Source organism: Eumetopias jubatus, unplaced genomic scaffold, assembly GCF_037043125.1.
Source record: "Eumetopias jubatus isolate StellerSeaLion01/CBP00866 unplaced genomic scaffold, mEumJub1_p1.0 scaffold_2, whole genome shotgun sequence".
NCBI lineage: Eukaryota > Metazoa > Chordata > Mammalia > Carnivora > Otariidae > Eumetopias > Eumetopias jubatus.
This window is the reverse complement of record NW_028274808.1, coordinates 3,990,362-4,006,415: the sequence shown is the minus strand read 5'-3', so window position 1 is coordinate 4,006,415 and position 16,054 is coordinate 3,990,362. Positions and strand designations below refer to the sequence as shown.

The 16,054-nt window shown below is 40.7% G+C and overlaps 1 protein-coding gene across 1 annotated transcript in view; it reads left to right on the top strand.

Moving 5' to 3' along the window:
* The window catches only part of CSMD1 (CUB and Sushi multiple domains 1), a 1,681,733-nt gene that overhangs the window by 921,829 nt on the left and 743,850 nt on the right, over positions 1–16,054 (top strand). The window contains exon 9 of the mRNA XM_088021297.1: positions 15,397–15,509. Coding sequence (XP_087877423.1) covers positions 15,397–15,509 — 113 coding nt within the window. The remainder of the gene's footprint in view (positions 1–15,396; positions 15,510–16,054) is intronic.

The window sequence follows — 16,054 nt, the reverse complement described above, 5'->3', positions numbered from 1 at the left end:
ATCACCATACATTACAACATTAGTTTTTGATGCAGTGTTCCATGATTCATTGTTTGAATATAACACCCAGTGCTCCATGCAGAACGTGCCCTCTTTAATACCCATCACCAGGCTAACCCATCCCCCCACCCCCTCCCCTCTAGGACCCTCAGTTTGTTTTTCAGAGTCCATAGTCTCTCATGGTTTATCTCCCCCTCCAATTTCCCTCCCTTCATTCTTCCCCTCCTGCTACCTTCTTCTTCTTTTTTAATATATAATGTATAATTTGTTTCAGAGGTACAGATCTGTGACTCAACAGTCTTGCACACTTCACAGCGCTCACCATAGCACTTACCCTCCCCAATGTCTATCACCCAGCCACCCCATCCCTCCCAGCCCCCACCACTCCAGCAACCCTCAGTTTATTTCCTGAGATTAAGAAATCCTCATATCAGTGAGGTCATATGATACATGTCTTTCTCTGATTGACTTATTTTGCTCAGCATAACACTCTCCAGTTCCATCCACATCGTTGCAAATGGCAAGATTTCATTCTTTTTGATGGCTGCATAATACTCCATTCTGTATATACACCACATCATCTTAATCCAATCATCTGTTGATGGACATCGTGGCTCTTTCCACAGGTTGGCTATTGTGGACATTGCTGCTATAAACATCGGGGTACATATACCCCTTCATATCCCTACATTTGTATCTTTGGGGTAAATACCCAGTACTGCAATTGCTGGATCATATGGTAGCTCTATTTTTAACGTTTTGAGGAACCTCCATACTGTTTTCCAGAGTGGCTGCACCAGCTTGCATTCCCAAAAAGAGTGTAGGAGGGTTCCCCTTTCTCCACATCCCCGCCAGCATCTGTCGTTTCCTGACTTGTTAATTTTAGCCATTCTGACTGGTGCGAGGAGGTATCTCATTGAGGTTTTGATTTGGATTTCCCTAATGCCGAGCGATGTTGAGCACTTTTTCATGTGTCTCTTGGCCATTTGGATGTCTTCTTTGGAAAAATGTCTGTACACGTCTTCTGCCCATTTCTTCATTGGATTATTTGTTCTTTGGGTGTTGAGTTAGATGAGTTCTTTACAGATTTTGAATACTAGCCCTTTATCTGATATGTCATTTGCAAATATCTTCTCCCATTCTCTCCATTGTCTTTTGGTTTTGTTGACTGTTTCTTTTGCTGTGCAAATCTTTTTATCTTGATGAGGTCCCAATAGATCATTTTTGCCCTTGCTTCCCTTGCCTTTGGCGATGTTTTTAGGAAGAAATTGCTGTGGCTGAGGTCGAAGAGGTTGCTGCCTGTGTTCCCCTTTAGGATTTTGATGGACTCCTGTCTCACATTTAGGTCTTTCATCCATTTTGAGTCTATTTTTGTGTCTGGTGTAAGGAAATGGTCCAGTTTCATTCTTCTGCATGTGGCTGTCCAATTTTCCCAACACCATTTGTTCAAGAGACTGTCTTTTTTCCACTGGACATTCTTTCCTGCTTTGTCGAAGATTAGTTGACCATAGAGTTGAGGGTCCATTTCTGGGCTCTTTATTCCATTCCATTGATCATGTGTCTGTTTTTGTGCCAGTACCATACTGTCTTGATGATGACAGCTTTGTAGTAGAGCTGGAAGTCCAGAATTGTAATGCCACCAGTTTTGCTTTTCTTTTTCAACATTCCACTGGCTATTCGGTATCTTTTCTGGTTCCATATAAATTTTAGGATTATTTGTTCCATTCCTTTGAAAAAAGTGAATGGTATTTTGATAGGGATTGCATTGAATGTGTAGATTATTCTAGGTAGCATTGACATCTTCACAATATTTGTTCTTCCAATCCATGAGCATGGAATATTTTTCCATTTCTTTGTGTCTTCATCAATTTTTTTCATGAATATTTTATAGTTTTCTGAGTTCAGATCCTTTGCCTCTTTGGTTAGATTTATTCCTAGGTATCTTACGGTTTTCGGTGCAGTTGTAAATGGGATCGACTCCTTAATTTCTCTCTCTTCTGTCTTGTGCTTGGTGCTTAGGAATGCCACTGATTTCTGTGCATTGATTTTATATCCTGCCACTTTACTGAATTCCTGTATGAGTTCGAGCAGTTTTGGGGTGGAGTCTTTTGGGTTTTCCACATAAAGTATCATATCATCTGCAAAGAGTGAGAGTTTGACTTCTTCTTTGCCAATTTGAATGCCTTTGATTTCTTTTTGTTGTCTGATTGCTGTGGCTAGGACTTCTAATACTATGTTGAATAGCAGTGGTGATAGTGGGCATCCGTGCCGTGTTCCTGACCTTAGGGGGAGAGCTCTGTTTTTCCCCATTGTGAATGATATTCACTGTGGGTTTTTCATAGATGGCTTTTATGATCTTGAGGTATGTACCCTCTATCTCTGTACTCTGAAGAGTTTGATCAAGAAAGGATGCTGTACTTTGTCAAATGCTTTTTCTGCATTCTTTGAGAGGATCATATGGTTCGTGTTCTTTCTTTTATTAATGTATTGTATCACATTGATGGATTTGTGGATGTTGAACCAAACTTGCAGCCCAGGAATAAATCTCACTTGGTCTTGGTGAATAATCCTTTTACAGTACTGTTGGCTAGTATTTCGGTGAAAATTTGCATCGATGTTCATCAAGGATATTGGTCTCTAATTCTCCTTTTTGATGGGGTCTTTGTCTGGTTTAGGGATCAAGGTAATGGTGGCCTCATAAAATGAGTTTGGAAGTTTTCCTTCCATTTCTATTTTTTGGAACAGTTTCAGAAGAATAGGTATTAGTCCTTCTTGAAATGTTTGGTAGAATTCCCCTGGGAAGCCATCTGGCCCTGGGATTTTGTTTGGTGGGAGATTTTTGATGACTGCTTCAATATCCTTCGTGGTTATAGGTCTGTGCAGGTTTTCTATTTCTTCCTGGTTCAGTTTTGGTAGTTGATACATCTCTAGGAATACATCCATTTCTTCCGGATTATCTAATTTGCTGGCATATAGTTTCTCATATTATGTTCTTATAATTGTTTCTATTTCTTTGGTGTTGGTTGTGATCTCTCCTCTTTCATTCATGATTTTGTTGATTTGGGTCATTTCTCTTTTCTTTTTGATAAGTCTGGCCAGGGGTTTATCAATCTTGTTAATTCTTTCAAAGAACCAGCCTCTTGTTTCATTGATCGGTTCTACTGTTTTTTGGTTTCTATTTCATTGATTTCTGCTCTGATCTTTATTATTTCTCTTCTCCTGCTGGGTTTAGGCTTTATTTGCTGTTCTTTCTCAAACCCCTTTAGGTATAGGTTTAGGTTGTATATTTGAGACCTTTCTAGTTTCTTGAGAAAGGCTTGTATTACTATATACTTTCCTCTCAGAACTGCCTTTGCTGTATCCCAAAGATTTTGAACAGTTGTGTTTTCATTTTCATTTGTTTCCATGAATTTTTTTAAATTCTTCTTTAATTTCCTGGTTGACCCATTCCTTAGTAGGATGCTCTTTAGCCTTCATGTATTTGAGTTCTCTCCAACTTTCCTCTGGTGATTGAGTTCTAGTTTCAAAGCATTGTGGTCTGAAAACATGCAGGGAATGATCCCAATCTTTTGGTACCAGTTGAGACCTGATTTGTCACCTAGGATGTGATCTATTCTGGAGAATGTTCCATGGGCACTAGAGAAGAATGTGTATTCTGTTGCTTTGGGATGGAATGTTCTAATATACCTGTGAAGTCCCTTTGGTCCAGTGTGTCATTTAAAATCTTTATTTCCTTGTTGATCTTTTGCTTAGATGATCTGTCCATTTCAGTGAGGGGGGTGTTAAATTCCCCTACTATTATTGTATTGTTTTCAGTGTGTTTCTTTGCTTTTGTTATTAATTGGCTTATATAATTGGCTGTTCCCATGCTAGGGGCATAGATATTTACAATTGTTAGGTCTTCTTTTGGATAGACCCTTTAAGTAGGATATAGTGTCCTTCCTCATCTCTTATTACACTCTTTGTTTTAAAATTTAATTTGTCTGATATAAGGATTGCCACCCCAGCTTTCTTTTGGTGTCCATTAGCATGGTAAATTGTTTTCCACCCCCTCACTTTCAATGTGGGGTTGTCTTTGGGTCTAAAATGAGTCTCTTGCAGACAGTATATCAATGGGTCTTGTTTTTTAATCCTATCTGATAGCCTATGTCTTTTGATTGAGGCATTTAGCCCATTTATATTCAGGGTAACTATTGAAAGATATGAATTTAGTGCCATTGTATTGCCTGTAAGGTGACTGTTACTGTATATTGTCTGTGTTCCTTTCTGGTCACTGTTACTTTTAGGTTCTCTCTTTGCTTAGAGGACCCCTTTCAATATTTCCTGTAGGGCTGGTTTTGTGTTTGCAAATTCCTTTAGTTTTTGCTTGTCCTGGAAGTTTTATATCTCTCCTTCTATTTTCAATGACAGTCTAGCTGGATATAGTATTCTTGGCTGCCTATTTTTCTCATTTAGTGTTCTGAATATATCATGCCAGTACTTTCTGGCCTGCCAGGTCTCTGTGGTTAGGTTTGTTGCCAATCTAAAGTTTCTACCATATTAGTTTAAGTATCTCTTCTCCCGAACTGCATTCAGGATTTTCTATTTGTCTCTGAGACTCATAAGTTTTACTATTTGATGTCAGGGTGTTGACCTATTTTTATTGATTTTGAGAGGGGTTCTCTGTGCCTCCTGGATTTTGATGCTTGTTTCCTTCCCCACATTAGGGAAGTTCTCTGCTATAATTTGCTCCAATATACCTTCTGCCCCTCTCTCTCTCTTTCTTCTTCTTCTGGGATCCCAATTATTCTAATGTTGTTTTGTCTTATGGTTATCAATGTCTCTCGAATTCTCCCCTTGTGATCCAGTAGTTTTTGCTCTCTTTTTCTCAGCTTCATTATTTTCCATTATTTGGTCTTCTATATCACTAATTTTCTCTCCTGTTTCATTTGTTCTGCAGTTAGAGCCTCCATTATTGTTTGCACCTCATTAATAGCATTTTTGATTTAGACTTGGTTAGATTTTAGTTCTTTTATTTCTCCAGAAAAGGTTTCTCTAATAACTTCCATGCTTTTTTCAAGCCCATCTAGTATCTTTAAAATCATCATTCTGAACTCTTGTTCCGACATCTTACTAATGTCATATTGATTAGGTCCCTGGCAGTTGGTACTGCCTCTTGTTCTTTTTGTTGAGGTGATTTTTTCCATCCATTTTTCCATCGTTTCCATATATATATATATATATATATTCCATATATATATCTAAAATAAGGGTAACTAATATGAAGGGATAGAATATGACTCTAAAAATGAAAAATAAAAAAAAATATTTTTTTAAAAAAGGATTGACAAGATGTTGGTTGAGAAAGGGAAAAATAAAATTCAAAAAAAAAAAAAGAGAGAGTTAAAAAAAATGTGAAAGACTCAAGAACCATGGTAAAAAAGCCATGAATTCTCTGTGCCGTATTCTCCTAGCGCTGAAGTTCTGCCGTTCTCCTTGATCGGTAAATTTGGTCTTGGTTGGCTGTTCTTGCTGATCTTCTGGGCAGGGGCATGTTGCCATGGTTCCCAAGTGTCTTTGCCGGTGGTGGAATTGCCCCGCCCTTGTCGGGTCGAGCTAAGTAAGCTGCTCGGGTTTGCTCTCAGGAGCTTTTGTTTCCTGCAAGCTTTCTGTACAGCTTTGGAAGAAAAGAGTGAAAATTACGGCCTCCCAATCTCCGCCCCGGGAGGAGGCGAGTTCTCTGGGCCCACTCCTCAGTGCGCCCCCAGAGAAAAGCAGTCAATCACTCCCGTCTCCCTGGTCTCCGGCCGCACTCCGTGTTCACCCGGCCTGTGAGCGAACGTTTCTATCTCTGGCACCCGACCCCGTGTGGAGTCTCCAAACCCAGCAGATCCCTGCGGTGCACTCCCGCGCCGCTCCTCCCGGGGGAGGAAGGGGAGTCTCCCCGGATCTGCTGCTTTTTGGGTCACTGCTTGAGGAGTAGTGGCCCGACCGGGCCGCCGATCACAGTTTATGGCCACCCCGAGCTGAGAGCCCGCGCCTCGGCTCCGTCTCTGCAGCCGGCTTCCCCGCTCCGATACCTGGGAGCTCTGCTGCACTCAGGCACCCCCGGTCTTTCTGTCACCCCGAGGGTCCTGAGATCATACTGTCCCATGAGGGTTCCATCCCCCGCTTAGCCACTGGTGCGATGTCCCTCAGTGGAGCCGACTTCTAAAAGTTCTGATTTTGTGCTCCGTGGCTCTATCACTTGCCAGAAGTGGCCGACGGAGGCCCCCTCCCCCGCCATCTATCCTCTGGAATATTGCCTCAGATTCATTTCTCCACATGTCCTACCTTCCAGTAAGTGTTGGCTTTTCTGTTCAGAGAATTGTTACCATTCCTTTCTTTGATCTGTTGAGTTCATAGGTGTTCAGAATGGTTTGGTCCCTATCCAGGTGAATTCTTGGGACCGGATGAAATCCAGGTCCCCTACTCCTTCACCATCTTGCTCCACCCCCCATAATGTCTTTTTTAATGATCAGAAAATTATACCGATACTCATCCATGTATAGCACCAACTGTTAGCTGTTTTGAAAGTCCAAGTAATACGGAAGACAAAGAATTTTTTTCCTGGTGGCAATACCCAGACACCTGCCTTCCCAGATAATTATAAAATAACCCACCAGGATATTGGACAGAGCAGAGGATTAGAAACAGACACTGGAGGTTTTGTTTTCCAGGTCACTGACTTAAATCCAGACTAGCCTGCTGCCACTGAGATCTGTAATATAGATATGACCTTGTGCCACGTGTGGACTAGGTCTCCCCACACTGAAGGCTGTGCGCACAGTCCTGGGTGGGGCAGGGCCACTCTCCAGTCTAGGAAGAAGAAGGTGCCCGGCGGGTGATGTGGCTTTTCTGGGTTGGCCTCCTCCCCCTATCTGGAAGGTGGACAAGTGGCCCAGAGGACTTTCCACTGTGGAATGGTGTCAGAGCCTGCTTCCTCTTGACTGTCTCATCCTATTACGCATCTGTCTGAGCCATTTCCTGGGCTTCATTCCGAGCAATTCCCTGACATTTAGTCCTTAAGCTTTAGAGGACAGGATTTGTCACATTCTCTCCCAGATGATCCTCTCTGCTTGACCTTTGGGTTAATTCCTGACGCCTGGCTTGCCAAAGTCCTGGACATGCTTCTGACCCTCTCTCAAATCCCTCTTGTCTACCCTGGGCCTCTTTGCCCATCTCTAATAGATTCGGTGGTCCTCCTCCTGCCCCTTCCTTGACACTGACGGATGTCTCACTGTCTTAAGTGAGTCCAGTGCTACTGCTTTGGGTCCCGTGGCTATTCTGGGAGGAACAGAAAGGAGATGCCAGATCTACCCCACTCAACATTCCTACTCGGCAGAGAAACGTCTGTGTGTAGAAAGATAGGAATATCATTCTCTTAATGACCTAAACTTTTGACAGTCTTATGGTGTGCCTCTGTTTTAGTAGCTCACATCATGAGGAAAAAATAAAAGCATAGAAACCATTTAAAGTGGATTTATTGAGACTCTCCTGTACACACAGTACCAAAAGGTTCAGGGAAATTAATAAAATGCTAGTTATGCCCTCAACGGGTTCGCAGTTCAGTCAGGGAAACAGACATCTACACAACCACCAAACATACAGGACACATTCTAATCATTTCCGTAGACTACATGAGCAAGTGCTAACTGATTATTGAGGCCAGGGTGGTTGAACCTACCTTAGATAATAAGGGAAAGAGTTTTAGAGGGAAAATCTTTTGCAAAAGCTTTGAAATTTGAGAAGAATGTAAATAGGCAAAAGTCAGCTATGGGGCTCCAGATGGAGGGTGCAGGTGATGCAGGCATGGAAGCAGTCATGTGGGATGGCCAGGGAGGAGTCGTGGTCCCTTGCGGGCTACAGAGGACTCAGGAAAGAACTTACAGGAGACAAGGCAGTCAGTGGTTGGAGTCTCATCAGGAAGTACCTTCAATCCCATGCTAAGAAATTTGACATCTTTCTCAGAGTGATTGAAGGCTATGAAAGCATTTTTATAAAAGGGTGTGACGTGATTGAGTGTGGGCATCAGCATAGACTGCTGTCATTGTTCTCCCCAGTGGCCCCTGCTATCTACTCAGCTGACAAGTTACAACTCAGATATCACACCTGTAGGATTGGCTTCCCCCCCCAGGAAGAGTGGAGAGCCCCTATTGTGGGTGCATAAGGCAATCTGCACTCCCCATTTGGTGACACACGTCCTGTGTCAGCACTCCGCTGATGCACGCTGCACACCACAGCTTGTTCCAACCTTGTCTGCAGTGCCCAGGACACTGTCAGGCACATGCAGGTCATTTGTAATGTTGATTTGAATCATGTTTAAGGCAGTTGATGTCATAGTTGCACAGAGTGGATGAGAGCATAGGAAGGGGAAAAGATCTATTCAATAGCACAAGTGGAGATTTCAGTTTGGTCAAGGCACAGGCAGTGCCTGGTTAGAACAGGGGAGTGTAGCAGATGTCACCAGGTTGCAAGCCCAAAACTTAGCATCTGAATAGATTTTGCATGCAAGTCTCAGGTCCAGAAGGTATCTACAAGATGAGGGTATGTTGCACACTCTGATCCCTCCCTTGGATACACTTCTGTCATGACTGTTTTGGTGTGGCCAGGATTATACATCTGAGAGCTTGCCACTTACAGAAACCCATAGGACATGGTGTCTCTATGGTCTAAACATTCGCCAAAAAGCTTAATGACCACCAAGGCAGAGCTGAGGGGTAGGTGCTGAGGACATTTCTGGAGCAGGTGAGTGGTGATCTCTCTGGATTCCCTAAGGGGTTATTAAATTGAGGAGACACTAGATGTCCTGTCCAGGTTGTAAAGACATGGAACTTTGGGAGAGTCCTTTCAGATCTGATTCCCTGGAGTTGTGCACATCTGTGTGCAGAGACGTTGATCCTGGGGCACAAATGGAGCCACTGATATTTTCCTGGCACTGATTCTCCACTCTTACTTTGCTTTCCTCCAGTGCCATAAAGGTATGTGATTTACCCTATAAAGACATTACCTAGACACAAACACACCCCAGTCTGGCCGTGTGACAGGAAGGGTTGCATAGAGTAATGCTCACTTTGTGAAAGTTACTATTCTATTTATGTATCTGATGTGTGTTGAGCTTCTATTATATGCCCAGAACTTTGCTAGGTTTCAGAGATATAATACAAGCTTCCTGTGTCACTGGCAAGACAACCATTTGGTAAATAATCACACAAGTAACCAGGTCATCATTCTGAAATGTCTGCATGAGAGGTTCCAGGAGAAGACATTGCCAGGGAAGAACAACTTCAACTTCATGGTCAAGTCAGACTTCCCTGACAATGGGATCCATAATCTGAAATTTATAGGAGGACCGGGAATTACTAAGCAAGTGAAGAGGAAGGGACATCAGGGTGGATGGGTGTCCTGGCTCAGGGTAAGAGAGCAGTATGTGCAAAGATACTGAGGAACGAAGGAGCATGGAGGGGGTTTTCCGTGGGGGACTGAACCAAAGTCAAGCACATTCCAGTGTAGAAACCAAGGCGGGGTATGGAGACTGGAAAGATGAGCCGGGAATCTGAAAGGAGGACAGAAGGCTCAAAAGACTAGAAATCATTTTTGTAAACAGCATAGAATATACAAGGGGAGCACAGAACATGGAAAAGGTGATGACTGAAGACACAAGAGTGGGTGAAGTTTTCAAGAGAGAGGAGAATAGCTGTCAGTGTTTACTCCTGAGAGAATCTTCATGCATGCCTTGAGCAAAGAGTGAGGCCAGAGAGAGAGATCAACTGTCCAGGAGCAAGCCGACCTATGTGACCGCTAATCATGAATGCCATGGCAAGTGGAAGAAACGTCAGACAGAAGGAACTGATTGTAATGAAAGAAAGAACGCTCTCATGGGGAGGTCTTCTTCTGCGGCATGCTTTTAAAGAGGCTGTGGGTGGGCTGTTTGTTTGTTTGTTTCTCCCAGAAGGTAGATATGTGGATGTAAAACTTTCAGGATCAATTTCTAGGAATCTCTGTATATAAATATATAACTATTGTGTTATATGTATATCTGTGTGTATGTATATTTGTGCACACACACAAAGACTTCTGCATATCTTCTTTTCATGAATTTCCCTTTGAAGAACTACTTTTAACTTCCATTGTTTCTTTCATCAAAGTCCAAAATAAGGCTTAGAATAGCAGTATGAACTCAATATATATTCACAAAAAAATGGTGTTCCCTAGTAACACAAATAGCACTCAATCAGAAACATGACATTTCAGGATCCCTTTGTTGTATCAAATTCTTCCATTTACTTTTCATAAAACAGAGATAAATGGAACACTACCCTCTGAATCATGTTGGTTACATGTCCACAAGAGCACAGGAAAATGTAAGGACTTCTAGATGACTTTCTCTGGATGACAAGCAATCAGCTCTTTGAAGTAATAGGTTTATGAAACTCTTTAGGCTCCTTAGGGATGGTGGGTAATTTACAGTCTGTGTTGATGGTATTAATGTTTTCTGGCTTCTTAGTCATCACAGTTAAAGAGGTTTAACTACAGAGAAACTCCCAGCAATTTATATGATGATTTTCTAAAGACATAAGAAATCTGGCTTAATGTCAAACAAGAGCTCAAACAGAGCTCTCTCAAGAACTTTAGCATTTCCAAATGCATTTCAGAAAATTATCTCAATAAATTGACTCCATGTTTTTCAAGTTACATAAGTAAAATGAATGAGTCACAGACACAAGTCTATAATGTTTGAGAAGAACATCATGCTCAAACCCCTCATTTTATACTTGAGAAGTGTGGGGCTGAGGGAGGTTAAGTGGGAGAAGAAGTCGTGGACATATTATAAATAGAATCCTAAAATTTGTGGTCAAGCTATTTGGAGAAAGTGGAACAGACTGCCCAGTTCTATTTTGGCTCAAAGAAAGTCCTCTTAACTTTAAGTACCCATGGGTTTCACATCTATTTTTACTCTTGGCAGCCGCAAAACCTTGTTGAATCTTTGAAAGAAATGATTTTGCCAGTGGATTAAATTGCCTAATTTGGCAATCTTGGGGGGAAGAGTGAGAACTACCGTGTATAAAGGGACCACTCAATATTCTCACTGTGAGACTGTATGGGTTTCTGACCTAGTCTGAGTTGCTCCAGAAATGAAATGCATCTAACATTCCCTCAGAAAGACCCTTTCCTGGCAGATCATGTTGAGGTATCCTTTATTTTTTTAAGTTCAAATATATTTGAATCCCCTGATTTCTCCAGATAATTGTCCTGTGTTTTTACATGTCTAGGATAAAAAATTAAGAGTACATTAGACATTCTCAGCTAATAGACAAAGACATGTGTTGATAGCTGTCACTATTAAATCCTTTCTCTGCAAAATGTTTCTGCTTTCTATCTTATGCTCATCTATGTATGTCAAGTCGAAAACCATGTCCAGCAGACTTTGAAAACATAGAGCTAAGAATGAAGGAAGACTTAAGAGAAAAAAGACAATGATGTGCATGTTAAATCACTGATAATTATACAGAGTGTTAAACTGAGATTATTGATAGGTTTAGTGATGACAGTCTACTGAATTTCTTCTCTTTCTGGAGTCTTTTAGAATGAAATATATATTAAACGTTTTGTTCTCCATTGCTGCCATAACAAATTGATACAAACACGATGGCTTAAACCAACACAAAGTTATGTTTCAGAGGTTATAAGTCTTACACAGGCTCTGCTGCAATAAAATCAGGTTGTCATTAGGGCTGTGCTTCTCCTCAAGGTTCTAGGGGAGATGCAAATTTTTGCCTTTTACAGCTTTGTAAGGACCACCCACATTCCTTGGCTTGTGGACCCTTTCTCCATCTTCAGGGTCAACAACCATGGCGTCAGTTCTCACATGCATCCCCCGACCTCCTTGGTAGGTTCCTTCTCTCTGACTGTCTTCTTCTGTCTCCCTCTTCCATTTTTAAGCATCTTGTTGATTATATTGGGCTACCCCATAATCCAGGATAATCTCCCCTTGGTCTGTGACTTTATCCCACCTTTGAAGTCCACTTTTTCCCACATAAGGTGATGCAGTCACAGGCTCTTTGGATTAGGATGTGGGCACCTGTGGGTGCCATTCTGATACCACAAAGGTATTCAGTTCAATCCTTTACCTCTAAATCTTACCTAAATCATCCAAGTTCTTGGCAAATCCATTATAACATCCACTGGCTTGTATATTAGTCGATTTCCTTTAAATTAATGTGAAATGAAGGAACAATTGATTTTAAAATGTAAGCTTACTGTTAAATGATAGTTTTAAGGTTAGCCCAGGTTTGTGGAAAAGGACCAAAAAACTCACAATTCCAAAGAATGTCTTATATAGAACAACCACCAACTCAACACCCCAAAGAAAGAAGATGTGAATATTTGTTTATTTCCCACAGACAAATTAAGAAATCCATGCGCATTAATCCACTCTGGAATGTGACTCATTTGCATGGCTTGGCTCTAACCGTGGGTAATGAATTTTATAATTATTACAAGGTCCTCACCTTTGATTCTGTGTAAAATGAATCTGTACAGAAAGTAGTTATTTTTTTGAAACTAGTTATACTATCTTGATATACATCATCTAATTACCTATCTGCTCAGTATTTTGACAAATCACCTCATATATACCAAAGCAAGGGTCAGCAAACCATGGTCCATAGCCAATCTGACGTATAAATAAGAATGGTTTTTACATTGTTCAATGTTTGAAAAACCATCAAAAAAGAATAACAATTGTCTTTGACTGACTTAACTTCACTTAGCATAATACGCTCCATCCATGTCACTGCAAATAGCAAGATTTCATTCTTTTTTACGGCTCAGTAATATTCCATCGCACACACACACACACACACACACACACACACACACACACACACACACACATCTTCTTTCTCTATTCATCAGTTGAGAGATTCTTGGGGTCCTTTCCTATAGCCAAATAGTTTGGCTGTTGTAGATAATGCAGCCCCAAACTCTGGGGTGATTTCACTCATATGTGTAATATAAAAACAAACAAACAAACAAATGAGCAAAGGGGAAAAAAGAGAGAGAGTTGGGGGGCAAACCAAGAAACAGACTCTCAACTACAAAGAATAAATTGATGGGACCAGAGGGGAGGTGGGTGGGGGATGGGGAAACAGGTGATGGGGATGAAGGAGTGCACCTGTCGTGATGAGCACCAGATGATGTATGGAAGTGTTGAATCACTATATCATACACCTGAAACTAATATTAAACTGTATGTTAGCTAACTGGAATTTAAAATAAAAACTTGATGAGAGAGAAAAAAAAGAGTAACATTTTGTTTCTCAGAAAAATGGCACGAAATGCAAACCTCTGTAAGTGAATTGTTGCTGGAACATAACCGTCCCCACTCTGTGGACGCTTTTGTACTCCAGCAACAGATTTGGACAGCTGCAGCAGAAACCGCAGGACTAGTAAACCCTAAAATATGTCTATCTGGCCCTTTACAAATGAAGTGTGTTTATTAACACAAAACTGACATTTTTGAGGTGTAAGTATATGAAACGTGTGGGAGGTGAAGATGGGATTTATTTACATGCATTACTAATGTTAATACACCACTAACATGCGATCGCACACAGCTTTTGGGATCAGAACCACTCAAAAAGAACCTAATTAAGAAAAAAAAATACTTTAAGAGCCAAAACAAATAAACATGGGATTCAGTTATGAAACTTTCAGTAAGTATACGTAGGTGAGCTGGATAGACTCTGGGTTTTTGAATCCAGAAGTTACTTATCTTCTGGTCATTGTCAGTATTTGGCAAAGAGGTAAGATATTTCCAAGAGAATCTGTAGCATCAGCTCCTCAAGGGAAACAGGTGGTGGTGTAGGGAGCTTTCAAACAAAATATCAGAATAATGAAATATTTCCTGGAAGCAGCTGTATCCAACTTCAGCAGTCAAAACTACATAAACCCAAGCAAATAGGCAGATCTGAGTTGTGTATTTCCTCTCACAGAAGATTATTTCAAACAGTGACATAAACACTGTTGCAATTGGTTACAGTCAAGGTTTGGCTTTTACCTTTAAATGGATACTGCACATTTTTAAACCTGAGAGTTTAAATTGAACACCCCAACGTCAGAAAGCTTGCCTACGTATTTCATTTGATGCTGCTTTTCCTCCAGGTAATGGAGTAAGGAGCGAAACGCTCTACATACCCACCCGTGCCTGGTAAATCCTGTGCACAGAATATGATTTCCAGCCTGACCAAGCAGCTCCGGCGCTCACAGGGCAGCCCACAAAGGGCAGCACCAGTTTCAGCTACAGGCAAATTCCTTAAACATGTACTGATCACCTGCACTAACAAGCATCATTTTGAAAACTGATTTGGCAAAATAATTGTAAAATGCATAACCAAAGGTGACATTTAAAATGTTCATTAGGGACATTTATACACATATCGATATCATCCCTTTCAACTCCTTGGTGGAGGTGTTTTCAGGTCCAGTTTACAGACTGGCAAGTGGAGATTCAGACAGTTCCTACAAGGCAGAGCCACACACAACCGCATACCCGAGGCTTCCCAATCCAAGGATCCTTCTGCCATTGGCCAAAACTGACCCTGCAGTGGGGAGCTTTACCACCTGGGAAGACGTTCGCTTCTTAATGACACAGGTTTTCAGTAGGAAGTAAATTACTCACTTTTTTCTGACAACTAAAGCACACAGTTATAAAGTAGGATGGGGAGCTTAAACAGCTTAGCCAGAGATGGTTTGTGTCTGATTTTGAAAGATTTAATTGTGTTTAATATACTGTTGTCCCCAAACATAATTTTATTTCATTTCAAATCGCTTTGACAGTGCTTGTCACCAATCCCCTACATGCTGCTCTTCTTCTTCCCGTGGAAAGGCCCATGCTGTGAATTCTGTGGATGGGAACCTAGAAATATGGGGTATATGCTATCCAGCATGATAAACAGTGTATTTGAGGGCACTTCAGGTGAAACAGAATCATAAAGTGTTCAAAGAGTGAAAAGCAGAATGTTACCATTTGCCTATTTCTTGTCCTTTTAAAATTCATTATGATTGAGGTCCTGATGAAAAGAAATAAGTGATCCAAAGAATATCTTCTCATTTCTCCATCATTAATAAAGAAGAATAAAAATGTCAAGTGTCGGTGAAAGCCTTCATTCCATCAAGGGTAAATATAGCACTGATTATGTGGAGACACATTAAATTGCCTGAGTCATTTCAAGGTTTCAGTGCAGCTAATCAATGACCTCTGTCTTCAGATCTCAAAATAACGACTGTCAGTAGTCAATTTTAAAAGTGGGTTTGCTATAGGACATTTGCTCTGTTGGTTTACAAGGGAGATTTTTTTCTGGTTCTCTTTTCCAGGCTGACTGGCATGAACCTTCCTTCTCCTGTTATAAGTAGCAAGAATTGGTTACGACTCCATTTTACATCTGACAGTAACCATCGACGCAAAGGATTTAATGCACAGTTTCAAGGTAAGAATGCCCCATTTTATATATAAATAAAAAAAAGTAGAGGAAGATATTTTGGTCTTTTCACTTTCAAATTTTAGGAGTCTCTTGCTAGAGATAGAGCAAGAGATATAAGCTTGAAAATACCTTCTAGCTCTTTTATGAACAATTAACTCTGGAAGTTTTACAGATACTCCTAGCAACTTCTCAGTAAAGCTTTATTACTTTGGCTAATGTAATGTATTTTATTGTTTTGCTTGAATTATTACTGAGTTTTTATCAATAAGTCAGTAAATATATACTAGCATTAATTTTAACTCATATACACCTAACCAGAAAATATCCATAGTTGTCTGGTTGTTTTCTTTATCCACTCATTAAAAATGGCATAGCATATAGGTTGCATGAATATGCATAAGTGCATCATCCTATCACTTTCAGTTGTAAAATATATTCACAGTACATAAATCCAGCTACGTGCTTTAATAATTTACAGGTAAGTGAACATCAAAAGAAAAACACGAGATTTTTTTCTGTAGCTGAGTGAAACAAAGTCTGTAGTCACTAGC